At 49.2% G+C, this 16,960-nt stretch overlaps 1 protein-coding gene across 2 annotated transcripts; it reads left to right on the forward strand.

Annotated features, from left to right (window-relative positions):
* The first annotated feature begins 8,680 nt into the window (after positions 1-8,680).
* On the forward strand, positions 8,681-15,312 carry LOC138101626 (uncharacterized). Of its 2 annotated transcripts, none has more exons than XM_068999393.1 (6): positions 8,681-9,147; positions 9,987-10,174; positions 11,605-11,725; positions 12,817-13,460; positions 13,818-13,930; positions 14,309-15,312. In XM_068999393.1, exons 1-4 carry the CDS (start codon positions 8,919-8,921, stop codon positions 12,885-12,887), a joined length of 609 nt encoding a protein of 202 aa, XP_068855494.1. In that variant the 5' UTR covers positions 8,681-8,918; the 3' UTR covers positions 12,888-13,460; positions 13,818-13,930; positions 14,309-15,312. The 2 variants fall into 2 exon arrangements, with proteins under 2 accessions (XP_068855494.1, XP_068855495.1); XM_068999394.1 differs by having other exon boundaries at positions 8,711-9,147; positions 12,817-13,523.
* Positions 15,313-16,960: the final 1,648 nt, after the last annotated feature.

Here is a 16,960-nt window from a genome sequence, read left to right on the forward strand (position 1 = left end):
ATATGTATTATTTGATACATGTTGAGAAATATTTTCATTTCATGTAGATTTGAAATATTCTTCCAACTTGGGAGAGTGAAGATGTACTGCTGTCCAAAGCCTTCTGCCCACACAGCCATCAGCCCACGGGTGTGTCCGTGCACACCCACCCACCGTCCTTGCTCTTCTCGGCATCTCTGGGCTGCTGTTTGCACACAATTAGGGTGAATTCAACTCGACAGACCTACCAGTGGGGTACCCAGCTTGGCATGAACGCTGATGGGGCAAGGCACAACACACAGCTCTCAAATCACTTACATTATCACACGTGCTTTCTTTCCTGCTGGGGACTGAGGAACTCTTAAAAGCACCAAAGATACAGAAAAGAGGTGCAAAGAATTGGCATCATGCTACTGCTGGTATCCTCAGGTAGGAAAACCTGTTAGGGTTTTAAGGTTGCAACTTTCTAAAAACTAGGAAAGCTGCTCAGCATCAGCACCCCCATTGTAAATGGTTTTATTGACTTGGCAAAACTGGAACGTTACCTTTGGACTCCATCCTTGGTTAAAATCACCTGCCCTGACCTGCAGACTAAAGCACCACCCGCAGCAGAAGCTACGTCAGTCACTTCTCTCAAAAAGATGTCTTAAATTTGCAAGGAGAAAGGAAAACACGTCAGAATCTATGGATTAATGACAAGACTCGGAGAAATAGTCCAAAGAAGAACTCGGAAGAACTACTGGGAGAAAGAGCTCCAAAGCAAAGGGCCGCAGCTTCTCTGGGACGCTCCTCGTGCTCCAAGGCAGCTGGGCTGCCCTGGCTGCCCAGGACGCTGCGCACCACGGGCCCCGCAGAGCTGCGCAGCAGGGAGGCAGCTTCGGGCACCTCAGCCCCTGGGCAGGAGCGGCCTCCTTGCTCTGCACGGCTGCCCGTGGGCAAACGCAGCGTGCCGGCCTTCTGCTCTTGGCCCCAGCCCGGCCTGGCAGGGCTAATCCCGTTCCCTGTCTGCAACCTGCTAAAGAGGGACTTGTTCCTTTCCAGCCCTCCAGGGCATTCATTTGCACCACAAAACACTGAAGGACTGAGGCCTCAGCAACAGGCCCTGAGCCAAAGTTGCCCTCTAGATGACCCTTCTGACCAAATGTTCTATGGGTCTGCTCCTTAACCAGGCATTACCATCAATGGGATCTGTGCAGCCCTTCATTGGTGGAACGTGTCTTTACCTTTCAGTATTTAGAATGCGGACAAGACCACGTGTGGCCCTGTTTGGGGTGTAGGATCCAAGACAACTCCCTCGGTTCCTCCTCCAGCCATGGCTGGGCTTTGGAAGGAAACAGTAGAATGAAATCAGATGTCCCTGCAATACAAGTTCTGTCAGACTGGTTGTTCAGCACTATCAAAGCCAGGCTACTGCTGCCTAGGCAACAAGATAATGCTTGAGCTCTGCAAAAAGCTGTAGCTATGCAGAAAGAAGTAGTTCCTTTGTAACAGGGTATGTGAATGAAGCCCTTTTTAGAAACCAGCACATTTAGCAGGACAGGCTAACTGCAAAAGCTAACCACTGGCTATTTGAGCCGGCAATCTTAGAGAGCACGTGCAGGAAGCAGGGGTGAGAAGTTCAGGAAGACTTAGGAGCCTTCATCAGAAATGACCACCAGGAGGCTGACGACCACCGCGTGCAGAGACTGTGCATGTGCTCCAAGGGCTGACATAAACGTGTGATTAGAAAATGTCTTGCAATATGAAGGTTAGGAAAGTATAATGTGCACATTAAGGAAAAAAAGTATAAAATCTACTACTGTGTGAAGAATGGAGTGAGTTTGTGGTGGAGTTACTCCCCTCCCTCCCTCCCTCCTGGTGTCCAATAAACAAATACCTGCTCTATAGGCCTTATACTACGGAGGACTGCTCTCTTGCCCAGGTTTTGGGCATCAGACTTTAAAAACTGTTGTTGATTTCAGACCAGAGGAAGAGAACAACTCCACAGTTTTTTCCCAGCTCCTTCAAATGGTGTTATAAAATTCTTGTCTCTTCCCTTATTCTTTCACGTTCAGACAAAGATTTACTAGAAAACTACCAATTTACCCCAGCAAGCACATTCCCTTTTCCACTGCTTAAGTCAGGACAGTTATTGCTCTCCACAGGGTTCATAACTAGAATCAGACTGGCCATGTGGCACAAAGCTGGGCCTGTGGGAGAGCCCAGCAAGCACAGACCCCTGCTTTTCATGCTAAGATGGCTCATGCTCCTCCTTTCTCAAAGCATTTCCACCTCTTTCTCCTTGTAATGGTATATCCTATTGTTTGTCCAGCACAAATACAGTTCAGATCGAAATCTCAGAATGAAACAATCAGCCTTGCATTCTAGTTTGCCTACAACAGACATCTTTGATTGCAATTTCCATCATCTGCTGTGCTGCCTGCAAAAAATAAATTTACATTCTGTCATCAAAATAATTTTGTCCGATAAACTTGTCTAATTCTTAAACAATGCCATTGCTTTGACCTTAACAGGGGTTAATTTTGTGTGTTGGCTTCACAGAAGCACACAGTCCTCAGCTGGTGCCAGCGAGTGCTGAGTGTGCCTCAGCACTCAGCACTCTGAATGTGTGGAGTTTGATTGCTGGAGTGCAGTGTTTTAGCAAACATCCCCAAGGCCCGTATCTGTTCCCATAAACAGCAGGAGCTCAGAGGAGATGGCTTGTGCTCCTTTTCACCCGCTGCTCATCTCCACACACCGAAATACCTGAGAATCATGGCTGTATTTGTCGGCAGACAAGGAGCTGTTATTTGGCCCGGTCAGAAGGGACTGTAATACCATAAAAAGAAGTGATGTTTCCAGGAAACATCACTTAAGAGTAAGGGTCAAATTCTCCCGACACTAAAATGTCCTTCTTATTTATTCAGTGATAATTGAATCTTGCTACCTAGAACGTATAGTTTTCTTTCACATTCAAAAAGAGGTCTAAACTGTCTTGTGTCAAAGGAGTGACATTATGGGAACAAGTTTCTCCACCTACTTTTTATTTCGTTTGGTGGGGGATTGGTGTTTGGGGGGGTTTTTTTGTTAGTTTAGTTCAGTTTAGTTCAGATTAGTTCTGAGTTGGGGATTTTTGTGGAGTTTTTTTGGTTGGTTGGTTAGTTTGGTTTGGTTGGGTTTGCCTGTTGATGGTTTTAGCCTGAGACCTACAGCATACAGAAAGGTAAAATCCCTGGCAGGTGCACACCTGGAAAGCAGTTGGGTGCATAAGCAGGCAGACTTATATCCCTAGCTTTAATAGAGTAAACCCTGCTTTGTTTCTTCATTTCTTCACTTGAGCCTTTTGCAAATATTTGCATTTTCTTGATCCTAAATACTGACAACGGATGCTTTAATTTCTTTCTTTTCTTTTACTTTGGCTTAGGTGTCGAATGTCTTCAAGTTCTTCTGGTAAGAAGACATTCTTTACTGAAGGACACGGCAAACATATGAGGTGAGTTTTGAGTCTATGAGATGTCCAACTTCCCAGTACTTCCCCTGACATGAGCTGCAAGATGCAGGTGGCCAAGTTGATATTCCTGGAGAAGAAGAGGGAGATATTTCTTCCATTGCTTGGCAAGAAGCTTTTCCAGCAAGCAGAAGGATGCTGGAGGGCACCTGAACCCCAGGAGCCCTGCAGAATTTGTCTGCCTCTCTCAGCTTGTGTGTCACTGATAAACACACAGGCCCACAGCCACACATCTGGATGAGGAAGAGTCCATACCATTTAAAGTCCAACAGCAGTATTCCAAAATCACTTCTGAGCTACCTTAGCCAGTGACTAAACTACCTGTGACAGAAGCCAGAACGAGATGCAATTATTACTGAAAACTCCCCTTAATCCCAGTTTTGTTCCTTTGCCACAGCCCTCACCAGAGTATTTCACCATGACCTTTAGTCCTCCTGGAGCTACTCAGGTAACAAATGCCATTTCCCCTCGGCACAGTCACAGCCAGCCTGAACGGGCACAGACGATGAGAATTTCTTCCACCTGAGGTACCTGCGCTCTTAAACGTCCCTGGAGCGCTTCCACTAGCTCAGCTCACTTGAGGGAGGAGAACCATCCTGGCAGACCTGAGCAGCATATCCAGGAGACAGGGAGACCCAAACCAGGGCATCACAGCTTCAGGTTTAACAAGACTTGTGCAGACATCACACAAAACAGTTCATGCAGATATTCAGTGGAGGCTGCAGAATGTACAGAGAGATTTTAGTCGGGGGGAGCAGCACTAGAACAACCTGAGATGGTGTTTGCAGACAAACAAACCCAAGGGAGCAAACAGAAAGAGGCAGAAGCTGCTTGTGAAGTTCAGCAAAGAACCATTTCAGACCAAGTTCATCCCAAAACGGAGGTGCAGTTTCAGGGCAGTTACCATGAAGTTTTGCTTTGTGGTTCTGTTTTTCTGTAGAAAAGACTTTATGTTCTCTCTTCTTACCCTCTAAAGTCCAGGGACTAAGGTGGCCCCCTCAGTGCTGGTGAGCAGGTTTCAAAACCTGTGTTTTGAATTCACTGGACTCAAAAGCGTGGATGCTCTGTACCTGCTGTTGCAGTAAGATTCCCTTTGCCTGGTGGGATTCTACCTCCTATGCCAATATTTTTAGTTATGTCAAACTTGGGGTCTAGGTGTTCCTATACTGGGTTAAAACCACATCTGTAAGGAGGAAGAAAGTGATGAAGATTCTCTTCCCCATTCTGTAGCCAAGGAACCCAAGAAATACATGCTAAATTCAATGACTTATTACTTGTTTGCCAGGAATTTCTCACTTTTATCAGCAATGTAAGTCCAAATACAGACTCCAGCTAAATTGGTCAGAAAAATGTACATTTCTTTCTTCAGCTTCTACTCTTCATGCTGCTGTGGTTAGACCAAGTAACCTACAACACTGGCAGGAACAGCCTTTGCCACAAGTACAGTATAGAAGTAAACAGCAAAGGATGGGTTCAGGACCAGCAGTTAGTTCCCAGAAGATCAGGAACAGCTTGGGTGCTGCATGCCCACCATGTCTGCATCACCTTAAGGGACATTGCTATGGCAGGTGTTGGAGGAAAAACTGTCTGAGCATCTGAGATGGAAAGGTGAAGGCAGTGACACAGCTGTGGGCCAATCAGAAAGTGAAAATTGTGTCTTCCTACGCCGCAAGGAGATCTTACATGCTAGCAGAAGAGCACAAAGGACAGTTTCACCTGAAACACACACTAATGTATGGCAGATATACTGAAAATATTTATAATTTCTAACAGCTTCTAAAATAAGTCAGTATAGACTGTTTTAACGTTGCCCCTGTTGCACGTAATACCAAGAGACTAGGGAAAAAATATATTTACATAAGGCATATTTCGCTTTCAGAACTGACTGCTCTTTAACTTGGAACTGGTAAGTATTCACCAGTAGGAAAAACATTAAAACTGCATTTTCAAAGTGGTAAAAATTGGGATTCAAAAGCTACAGTGCCATGTAGGGAAAAAGGAAAGATATGGAACAGTAATAATACTTAAAGTCATCAGGCCTGTACATTGAGTGATGTTCTCTACAAATTACTTTTAAAGGGGAAGAGAGTAATTTTAAGAGAAAAATCTTAATCTAAAACCACATACCACAGTTTTAAGGATTTTTCTTTCCTAAAACTTAACAACCTTTTCTGTTGTTAATTATTAAACCAATTTTTGGCCCAAACACTGAAATATAATATCCATCATTTGTCTTGTGGTGTTTGTAACTGACATTAAATTCTACCAGTAGGTAGAAAATTGGGAATGAGTCATGCTGCCAGACACAAGATAAGCACACTTCTTTTCAAGTTTCAGTAGCCTTAAAACACAGCTAAGGGTAACTTCTCATTCTTAGCCACAGAGTACTGTGGAAAAGTCAATGCATAAACATAACCATACTTCAGGGGTGACTAAACATTCCAGTGGACAATCCGCTTTTCAGCCACCTGCTTCCTCATCTCCAGTAGGGCACCGGTCCAGTGATCGTGTGTTTCTCATAACTCACAGAGAGTACAGAGGAGATCTTCAAAACGAGACTTTTCTGGATGAAGCAGCACATAGACAAATGTGTGGGAAATAAGGGCCATGAAACATGAAGAAAGATGTCCCTTCTCTTCTGAACTCCTGTCTTCTCCTTTTTGCCTATTCATTAGAAATGTTGTTGCAATTCGGTCGCTGGGATAATTTTTACAAGAGTTGTTACACTGTGTTTAAAGAAAGACAAACCCCATCCCACTGAGGTGCATCATTCGGAATTCAGGTACTGTTTTAAGCTGTTTAAGATGAATTGGGAAGAGATTTTCTGGGTAGTGGGTTTCCATTTTTCTGAGAAAGCCAGCACACACAGGAAGAGATGACAGGGCATCTTTAAACCACTCAGTGCAAAAGACTATTCCAGAATGTGGTGAGACCAACAATCCTTGTGTCACCCATAGGGCAGGGACCAAAGTGACAGGGCAGGGCTCCTCACAAAGGGAGCTGGAAGGAGGGCAAGAGAAGGCAGTGTTAGCTGGAACTCAAGACAAGCTGGATGTAAGGAGAACATCCCCTCTGTGTGTGGGATGAGCTTATGCCACAGCACCAAACATACTCACATGAGCCCGCAGGGTTAAATGATGTAGAGACATAAAAAAAAAAAAAAAAAAAAAAAAAAAGGCAGGAATTAAAGAGATGGAAGAATTAGGTCTATTTTTTCCTGCTATGAACAGAAAAATCTTTCCAGTTCAAGAGAGAATTTAAAAGAACAAGTGACACTAAGCACAGAGGATTGGAAGATCACCTTTGTTAGTCTCCATTGAAAAGACTTGGCTGCAGGAGGGATTTTGCATTGGAACTCTCCCCAGACTGGGGAAAAAAAAGAAGAGAAGAAATGATTCCTGAGGAAAGAAAAAGGCACAATCTCTTGGAGAGACATCAGCGGGAGTTCACTACAACTCTAGGTCATTAATCCCTTGGGGAAAGCAACATCCATCCACGGCGCACGATTTAAGCTTTGATGGCAACGCTGACAAAACTGCTGCCCCTTCCTGTTGCTGCTTCTGACTCCAAAGAATGAGAAATGGGCCAAATCTGCCCAAGACAGGCAGAGCCAGTGGGAAAGAGCCAGTCAGTTAGCTGGAAAAGAGGCAAAAAGCAAGTCCTCAAGTCTCTCCTTTTCATCATTTCCCCTGGTCTTGTTGGACCAGTCTGCTTTGAAGTAGGCAACTCTGGTAGCAACCCCAAGCAAAAGAGTGAAGCTACTCAGTGGAAGATCTTTTTCCTCCCTCCCTTCAGCCATGCAGAACACAGAGAGATGTGGCTGCCACTTGACACATAGGAACAGTTTCCCATGGGATTCCTCAGTTTGGACCCTTTCTGAAACTGGCTGCGCTTGCCTTGGTGGTTTGGGGTCGTGCTGCGAGCCAAAGGCAGAGGGACGATTCCACGCAGAGAAAGAAAGGCTTTGCCCCGCTCCGGTCCGTGCCGCGCCCGGGCAGCGCCCCGGGAGCCGCCCCGCCCGCGCTGTGCCCGCAGCCCCGGCTTTGTGCCGCTCGCTCCCGCGCGGGGCCGAGCGCAGCGCCCCCCTCAGGCCGCGCGCCGCCGGTGCAGCTGCGGCCGTTGCGGCGCCAGTGGGCGACAGGCGCGATGGCCGAGCTGCCGCTGCCCGCCGGGCTCAATGCCAGCACCTTCCCCGCCAAGCTGTGGCGCCTGGCGAACAGCCCCCGCGTCCGCTCCGTGCGCTGGGACACCCAGGGCCAGGGGGTGCTCATCGACCGCGCCCTCTTTGAGCAGGAGCTGCTCAGCCCGGCCGGCGCCGACGGGGCGGGCGGAGAGGGAGGGGCGGCGCTGCCGGACTCCTTCAAAGCCACGCACTTCGGCAGCGTCGTCCGGCAGCTCAATCTGTACGGCTTCCAGAAGGTGCTGGGTTGGTTTGGCGCGGCTGTGCCGGGCGATGCCGGGGCCGTCGTGCACTTCAAGAATCCCAACTTCCGCCGCGACCGCCCCGACCTCCTCCTGCGCATCAAGCGCCTGACCAGGGCCAACAGGCAGCGGCTGGCAGCCGGGCTGGAGGTGCGCAGCCGCCAGCCCAGCCGCTTCCAGCAGCTCAACACGGAGCGGCCGCTGCTGCACTTCCCCGCCGGGCACCCCCCCGGCGCCGGTGAGACGGGGTGGGAGCTGCGGGCGTGAGGCTGGCGGGGGCTTTGGCCGCGGGCCCTGCCCGTGCTGGGGCCGCTCAGCGCGGCTGCCCCGGGCGGCACAGGGGCTGTCCTTGGGCAAGGCAGCTGCGCCGGCAGGGCCCGGGAGCGGTGCCGGCTGTGCCGCGCTGCCGGGGGCTGCGGGACGGTCCCGCCGGGGCTGCGCTCGCCACAGCCCGGCCCGCTGGGCCTGCAGCCGGCCCAGCCCTGAGCCGTGGCTGGCTCTGCTCCTGGCCCGGCCCTGGGGTTGCTTGGGGAGCTCTCCGTGCGGGTGTGTAAGCCGAGGGCCCGGCTGTGGTCCCGCCCAGCTGGAGGGAGCCTCCTGTCCCTTTGGAGCAGAGGGAAAAGACCCGGCAGTTGGGTTTCTGGCAGCTGCCTCCTGCCAAGGATTTGCAGCGGGACGGTTTTCCCAGACGGTTGAATGAGTAGGGGAGAGCTAAGTAGACAAGGAATTGGTTGTTGAATAGCCCGGGAGCATGGTTTTTTTTTTTTCTTCTTTGTAATCCTGCTTGGGAGGATGGGAGCTTTTCTCTTCCCTGATAGAAGTACAGTTGCTGCCAAGGGAAACATACCTGAGAACCAATACTCACCTAGTCTTCCCTTTGCCTCCTTTCCTCTTCCCTGCCTCCTACACAGCTCCCTCATCCCAGCACCTCGGTGCTGTCTCACCTGAGGGTTTAGAGCTGCCTCCCGGACCTCCCAGGACAAGTCCAGGTGCTCAGGAGTCTGACGCTTCCCCACCAGCTCCCAAGAGAATGTTTACCACCTCTGGACTTCCTGGGGTCTCATCTGAGGAACCAGGCACATGCAAATTTCCACTCAAGCGTGAGCTCGTCATTCCACTGGTTCGCATGGACCTTAAACGCCACCCTGAGCTCATGGTTCCACTGGTGCCTGTAGACCATCCGAGAACTTCCGTGGCCCTTCCGCAGAAGCGCAGCTGCACATCTTCAGAGCAGCACACCCCAGCCTACAGCCCATCAGGTAGGGAGACAGTTTGTACCCTTGCTTTTCAAACAGATCCTGGAAAGTGACCATTTGAAGTCTTTTTGCACAGTGCTCTGTCATGGGAAGATCTCAAGAGAGAATCAGGTAGAAAGTGTCAAGTGTATGGGGAAGCAGGACCATGAAAACAAAACCAATCTCTGTCTGCTTTTCCTGTCCTTCCTCCAGATTTGGAGGCTGTTCTGGCCATTTTCCAGACAGCCTCTCTGTAGGGATGAAAGGGAGAGGCAGAAAACATTGGTCCACAACCGGTCAGTGTCAGGTGAACTCCCATCTCTCTTGGAATGAAGCCCAACTAGGATGCTGACAGGATATTGCAGAGCTTACAGGTTGTCTCTCCTGCAAAGAAGGCTATTAAATTTCAGTGAGCTCTGTGTGTCCCCAGAACTGCTGCAGCTGCAGAATACAGCCTCACCCACAAGGTTGCTTTTTACAATACAATCACAGTTGAATTTTAGCATGTGTGTCTGCAGATCTGGGCTCTTCCTGGGTGAATCCACTTTCTGTGGTCTGTTGGGATGAGAAACTCAGAAGCAGCCACATCTAAAAGCTGCTGGGGAGATAGAAAAGGCTGAGATTACAAAGTCTTTGTGTGTAGATCAGTTTTACAATCCATCCTTTAATATCCATACCCATCAATTAGAGGAAACACTGTTTGAGAGGAAGAAATCAGTCTTCCAATCCCCTGGGAAGTTGGAATACATTTCTGGAATTGAGTTTCTGTGTGCTTCCTGTGATGTTTGCTGCAAGGCAGCAATAGAGCTCTGTGTCCCAAAGCCACATTCTGGAGCCTGACCAATGTGTTTGGATTCCTGCAGCCACGCCAGGCAGTTCAGCCCCCAGTGCTCCAGCTGGCAGTGCTGGTTGGGCAGCGTGGACGGCCTCCAGCTGGGCTTGGAATAGTCCTGGGGACGAGGAATTGCCACCCCTGGATCTAGACCTTGTTCTTAAGACACTGGAGGAGATGCTGTCACCATCCCTGCCTGAAAGGTCTCCCTTTGCTCAGGTAACTCCATTGGGTGGGAGGGAAAGGGGCTGGGCTGAGAGCTGTGGATGTTGTTGCATGGCTGAGAAGCAAAGGCTTCTTGGATTAAGCTTTGAATGGACGAGGAAGGATTTGCTTGGTCAAGCAAGATTTCCAAAAGAAGAGGGAATGAAAAGTCTCCCCCCTTAGGGAGGATGAGAGGTTTGAGCCGGTGGTGGCCAGGTGTGGGTGCTCCTTTTGCTGGGGAGAATCCCTGGTGCAGGGGCCTTTGTGGTGATGCTCTGTAGGTTCTAAGAGGCTCTGTGTGATGGGAAAGAAGAGAAGAGTGTGGGGAGAATTGCCACTGAAGGCAAAGTGTCCCATGCAGGGAGGGGCAGGCGAGAGGTGCCTCCGTTAGAGCAGCAGACGTGGGCTCTGCCTGTTTTGGGTGGGAAGGCCAAGGCAAAGCAAGGGCTGGAGCTGCAGCTTTCTTGTCCTCTCAGTAGCCTGGTGCCTCCATTCCTGTTTCTATCTGGCAAATCCTCAGCTGGGCAAACTTGCCAGCCTTGCTCTCTGTGTTCCAGAGCTCAGGCACCTTCCTCTTGGGCATCTCTGTGGGAAGAGATGTGTGTTCCCATCCAGACCCTGCAAAGCTGCAGCCTGGATGAGAGTGTTCTGCTGTTCTGCTCAGGGCTGTGGAGGGAGGAGCACATCCCTGTGCCAGGAGCTGGCAGAACTCCTTCCTTAGTGCCCACTTCATGTGTTCAGTGTGAGCCCCACATTCAACTTTGTCAGCTTTGGCAGCTTTTGGACTGTGTTTGAGAAGTCAGTCTTCTCCACTGTTGAAGGCCTTTGGGGCCCAGACTTCTTTGTTAGGAACAAGGGATGGAAGTGTGTGAGCAGTGGAGCTTTTAGGGGGCAGAAGTGTTGGTTTTGAGGCCCCATGACTTGTGTGATTGGTGAGCAGGACAATGATGATGCTGGACATGAACGGGTTAAGGACTCCTTTAAGCCCAGGGGCTTCTTCTGTGTGGAAGAGCAATTCAGTCAGGGACCATGAGTCCTTGTGTTTGACAGATTCCCTCTTTGGATTAGGAATCCCCTTCCTGTTAACTCTTGCCTCTTCCCAGATGTGCCTGGAGTGTTCAGTTCCTGTGTTGGCACAGGCCTTTTTGCATATTATTATACAACTTTGCCAAAGAATTTCTCTGTTTTGTTTAATATGCAGACCCACTGCCTGCTGCAGATTTATTAGCCAGAAAGGGCAGAGTCAAGGTGGTGAGTGGGATTTTTTGGGATCCCCAGTATCTCATTGCTAAGTGTGATGACCTTTCGTCTTCTGTAAACTCAGACACAGCAGTTTTCAAAAGCATTTTCTTCTTCAAGAGAAGAAAATGTGGCAGGCTCTGATCTATTGTGTCCCTGCAGAAAACAGTGAGTGATATTTGGGTTTCTTTCTTTCTGGTTTTCAGGACAATCGTAGTGTTGCCCCTGAGTCTTCAGGAGGGGAGGCCGGGAACAGGGCTGCAGCAGAGGGAGCTTTGCCTGGCGCCATGAGCTGCAGAAAGAGGTCCCTGGAGCCCGAGGAGCCTGGTAAGGAGAGAGCCCACACTGCTTTAGAGAGCTTTGAGGCAGCTGCTCTGAGCCTGCCTCTGGCAGGAAGGGAGATGAGAAGAGTTGAGCTCTTGTCTGCAGGGTTGGTGCTTCCTGGTGCCTTTAGGTCAAATCCTGCCCTGGCACAGCCTCCCCGAGCCCTGCCCTCCACGCTTCTCCAGAGGCACTGACACCGAGTGCTGTGCTGTGGCCAGAGAGCCATGAATAACCCTGACCCCGTGGGAGTTGTGTCACCAACCCAGGTGTCCCAGTTTGGAGATGAAGTCTGTGGATGAGTTTGCTGCAGGGTGACAGTGCTCTGGAGGCAACACTGAGCGACTCCTGAAGCAAGAGAGCAAAACCCCAGCAGAAAGTCAATGTAGAAGTCTGAGCTTTTTGTCTCAGAACATTAAATCAATGTATGACCAATCTGCTGGTAGGCCTAGTGAGACACATTAAAAATACAAGCAGCAGAAGCTCTGAGGCCAAGCAAATGATAAAACACAAGGATTTATGATTTGGAAAGGAAAAACTTACCCCAAATTAGCGAGAACTAATAGGAGAGAGAGAGCACCTTGGATTTGCATTCTTGAGCAAGGCTGGTGCAGCCTGCAGGCCTCATGGGGAGATCTTTCCCTCCCAGCTCTTCCTGCCAGAGCTGATGGTCGAGTTGAAGCCGCTGTTGCTCACTGCAGAGGGCAGTTTGTAGGTCCCAGGTAATGGAGCTGGTTCGTAACTCAGCTCACAGCACCCTTCAGCTTCAGCTCTTTCAGTGAGGACTGAGGTGTCTGTGTCAGCACAGAGGAGGAACAAGGCTGGGCTTCTGTGTGGGAGCTGGGACTGTCTGTGCTTCAAGCTCTCGTGGGTGCCATTTGCACTGCGGGTGCTGAGACTTTATCGGGAGACTTCAAACCTTCGGAGGTTTTGAAAACTTGGAATGCTCCCTGTTCTTTAAAGAGCAGGCTTCAAATTCCCAAGGGAGAGTCTGCCTTTCAGGTCACCTTCTACAGTCTTTGATAGAAAGGCAATTACTTCCAAAAGGAGAGATGCCTGAAGGCCAATATTGACTCAGTGTTCCTTTTGCTTCCCAGATATCCATCTGATCTACCTCTCCAGGAGGGCTGCCTTGCGTGGGAGGAAGGGACCGAGGGAGAGCCTGTGACCATCGGGCAGGTGGAATCCCTCTGTTTATAGATAGATTTATAGATGTCTATAGTTATATTTATATATCCATATAGTTATTTATAGTATTTACATTATACTTATTAGTTACATATAGTGTTTATAGATTTATAGAGTTGTGTTTATAGGTGCATATATTTATAGATCTTTGTAGTTAAATTTATATATATAGTTATAGATATGATGTAATTGTATTTATACATAGGCAGTTACAGTTATAGATTTGCAGAGTTATATATGTGTAGAGAAAAATTTATATATATATCTAAGTTATATTTATAAATGTACACAGTTATATAGTTAGAAGTATTTGGATGTTTAGATACATAGATTGATGTTTATATAGCCTAGGCTGCATTCTAAGCTCTTTCTGCCCTCAGCCACCTTTTTAATCTCTTGTTTTCCCCTGTGCCCCCTCTGTCCCCTCTTCCTGTGCTGGCTCCGAGCTGGCGGCCGGGCCGGGCGCAGCAGCAGCTGCAGCCCCGGTGTCCCTGGAGCGGTGGGAGCTGCCGGTGGCCGCAGGCACTGTGCCCTGAGGAGCTGCTGGAGGACGGTGAGCCAGAGGGGGCTGAGGGCGCTGAGGAGGCAGCGACACTGAAAGGACGGTGACCTTGAGGTGCTGGTGGGACTGGGGGGTTTGGGGGAGCAGAGGGCGAAGTGGCACTGAGGTAACAGGGAAGTGGCACAGGCTGAGGGGGGTGGCAGGTCTAAGGGGACAGGATGGATCTGAAGGGACTGAGGGGCGTGAGAGGACTGTGGGCGTCTGAAGAAACTGAAGGCGGCTGTGCGTTTGCCGAGGGCATGGCAGGGCTGAGGGGATGGAGGGGGCCAGCAGGGAGCACAGCGGGATCTGGGACTGTGGGTCTGCCAAGCCATGGAACCAAGTCCAGAGTCTCCACTTTTGCCACAGCTGCCCTGAAGACCTTGAGAACATCCAGAGACTGATGAGAACCAGCAGGGAGAAGCTGAAGGGCACAGCAAGAGCAGTGAACGGGGACCTGCTGCTGCCGCCCGAGAGCCTGGGTGAGGCCCCAGGGCCGGTGAGGCAGGGTGGGCGTGAGGCTGGCGTGGGCTTTGGCCGCGGGCACTGGCCGGCTGGGCAGGAGCGGGCCCTGCCCGTGCTGGGGCCGCTCAGCGCGGCTGCCCCGGGCGGCACAGGGGCTGTCCTTGGGCAAGGCAGCTGCGCCGGCAGGGCCCGGGAGCGGTGCCGGCTGTGCCGCGCTGCCGGGGGCTGCGGGACGGTCCCGCCGGGGCTGCGCTCGCCACAGCCCGGCCCGCTGGGCCTGGTTTTTCTTTCTAAGCCTCCTGGGGAGGCTCTGAGATTTCTCTTCCCTGATGGAAGTGCAGCTGCTGCCAAGGGAAACGTCCCGATCCTGACTCAGTGTTCCCTTTGCTTCCCAGGTGTCCCATCTGCTGTCCCCGTCCAGGAGAGCTGCTCTGCACGGGAGGAAGAGACCGAGGGAGAGGCTTTGAAAATGGGGCGGCTGGAATCCCTCCGCTTGTATTTCTGTTTAAAGATGTATGGACTTGCTCATAAGATAGTGATAATTACATGGATATTTATATGTAGGTTGCTATTTGTATAGGTATATTTCTATATGTATGTTGTTATATTTATGGATGTATGCTGTATATATATATATGTTTGTAATTATATATATGTGTATCTATCTATCTAAGTATATATGTATGTTGTTATGTCTGTGTTAAGTTCTGTTTCCTATGTATGCTGATTTCTAGGTATCTATTTCTATTGATGTAGTTCTAGGCATATGGCTACTTAAATAAGTATAGTGGTATTTGGTTAGGTATATATGTCTATTTTTATATTTTTATATGTATATTGATCTATTTCTATGTATAACTATATTTACATATGTGTTGAGATGTACAGCTATATATTGGTATTGATTCAGTTGTATGGACATGGAGATTGGTATGGTTGCCTAGAGATAGGTTTGTTGTATGTATGTATTTATAGATATAGTATGTAATATCTAATATTTCATCTATATCTGTATCTTGTGGTGGTTATAAATGTCTTTATTTCTATTTAAATATGTGTGAAGTTGTACAGTTGTAGAATGCTGTTTATTGAGTTCTTGGCATAGGGCTATTTAGAGAAGGATAGTGATATTTTTGTACTGATATATGGGCTGTACGGTTGTAGTAGTATGCAATAAATTAAGTTGTTAACCTTCAGTTGATCTTTGTGTATAGTGAGTTGTTGTAGAGGTTGGCAATAAATTAATTTTTGTTAACGGAAGTGGGTATTTGTATAGTTTTACATTGCATTGTTGTAGAAGTCTAATAAATTACTTTTTTGAACTTCAAGTTAGATCTGTATAGTTATATATTGTCAGCGCGGGTGTAGCAATTTGTAATAAATGACATTTGTCAACTGAGATGAGTGTCCTGTGATTTGTGCTCTCCAAAGCAAGGGGCAGATGTAGACGTGAGGACGCTGGAGGATTTTGGCCATGAAAATCGCCAGCCGTGCCCAGCAGATCCCCCAGCTGCAGCCAGGCTGGGCAAGGGAACGGCACATTTGGGCTGGCAGCAGAGCCACACGTTGGCTACAGACTCGCTGCAGAGGCCTGCTGAGAAAGCGGGGCTCCCCTGAGCGTAGAACTGCAGCCAGGAGCCAGCCGGGGAGGAGAAATCGTGCACAATGAAAACAAGAAAGAAAATGTGGCAAAACAGATGTGGTGATACTGTGGGAGCTTGATTAGATGCCCTAAATCACCACTGTCTAGGCATGTATTCAGCAACAATAATGTGTATAAAATCCCTTCCAGGAAAGATAGGATTGCACTTTCCCCTTCATTTACCTTGCTGTTTAAGTGGAAGATGTCCTTGTTACTGAGAATTTTTGCCCTTCAGCACCTCCCTCCCTCCCATTAAATAAAAGATTATGTACTGCAACGTGTCACCATAAATGAAAACAGCCCTGGCCTCGTGACAGGGTTTGCAAAGTCTTCCCTCCTCCTGCCCCTTCCTGTCCAAACTCTACCTGAGGTGAGTGAGGGCTCCAGGAATTCAGCAGGGTGCAGTACCACCACAGGTGGGAAGGTTTTGCAAAGCTTCCTAAGTATCAGGAAACTCTGGCTTTGCCAGTCTTCCCCTGGAGTATTGTTCTGCTCGTGAATGATCTGGGAGGACGCTGTGCCTCCAGCTCACTCAAGTAAAGTTTGTTTTCTTCATGGCTTGAATAGAGGAAAATGAAAATTGTAATTTTTAAAGTGAAATTTGGGCTTTGGTGCAGCTGAGTTTGCTTCATGATTTGCTGTGGAAAGTAGGGTAAAAGCTTTAAATTCCCAACAGAAGCTGACACCTGGCCCACACAGAGAGTTGAATGAGGCCCAGGTGTGCTTGCTGCACACTGGTCCAAGGGAGAAGTTGGAAAAAAATGCCCTTGTATTGCAGATTGAGCCTCTGTGTACTGTTGTCGGAAGGGCTGTCTGTGGTAAAACGTGGTAATCCAGCCAGAAACTGTGGATATGTGAGCTCTAACAGCAACCTGCTTCTCCAGAGCGAGGGACAGGGCCGGCCCCAAAGCCTGAAAGGTGTTCTGGGTACTGGCGGAGGTACTGGAAGGCCAGGCTGTCCTTGTGCAGGGATGGCCTTCAAAGGGGCCTTCACACCTTGTGCTGCTGGCAAAGGGCAGCTGGTGGCCTTCCAGAGAAGGCTGCTTTTGTCCAGTTCTTTGAAGTGTTCCAGCCAGCATCAATTCCTGCTGCTCACACCAGCCCCTTTCCAAGCAGGAGGAACTCTGTGTAGGCAGCCTGACAGCGTAGTGGCAGGAGAATAAAATACTCAGCTGAGTGTTATCAGCTCTCTGTCAGAAGCTGCATCCGCAGTGCCTTATCTCTTCCAGTTGTCTCAGACGTGGAGGAAGTAGCGGTAAATCACTGATCCTGGAAAGGAAAGCGGAAGGACAAAGGCAGTAGCTGGTCCCTGGGGCCATCCAAAATAGGACCATTGCTGGGTTGTGGAGATGAGAGTGACCAGCCCAGCAATCCTCTGCATGAGACTGGAGCCATCTGTGAATAG

Source organism: Aphelocoma coerulescens, unplaced genomic scaffold (assembly GCF_041296385.1).
Source record: "Aphelocoma coerulescens isolate FSJ_1873_10779 unplaced genomic scaffold, UR_Acoe_1.0 HiC_scaffold_365, whole genome shotgun sequence".
Classification (NCBI taxonomy): domain Eukaryota; kingdom Metazoa; phylum Chordata; class Aves; order Passeriformes; family Corvidae; genus Aphelocoma; species Aphelocoma coerulescens.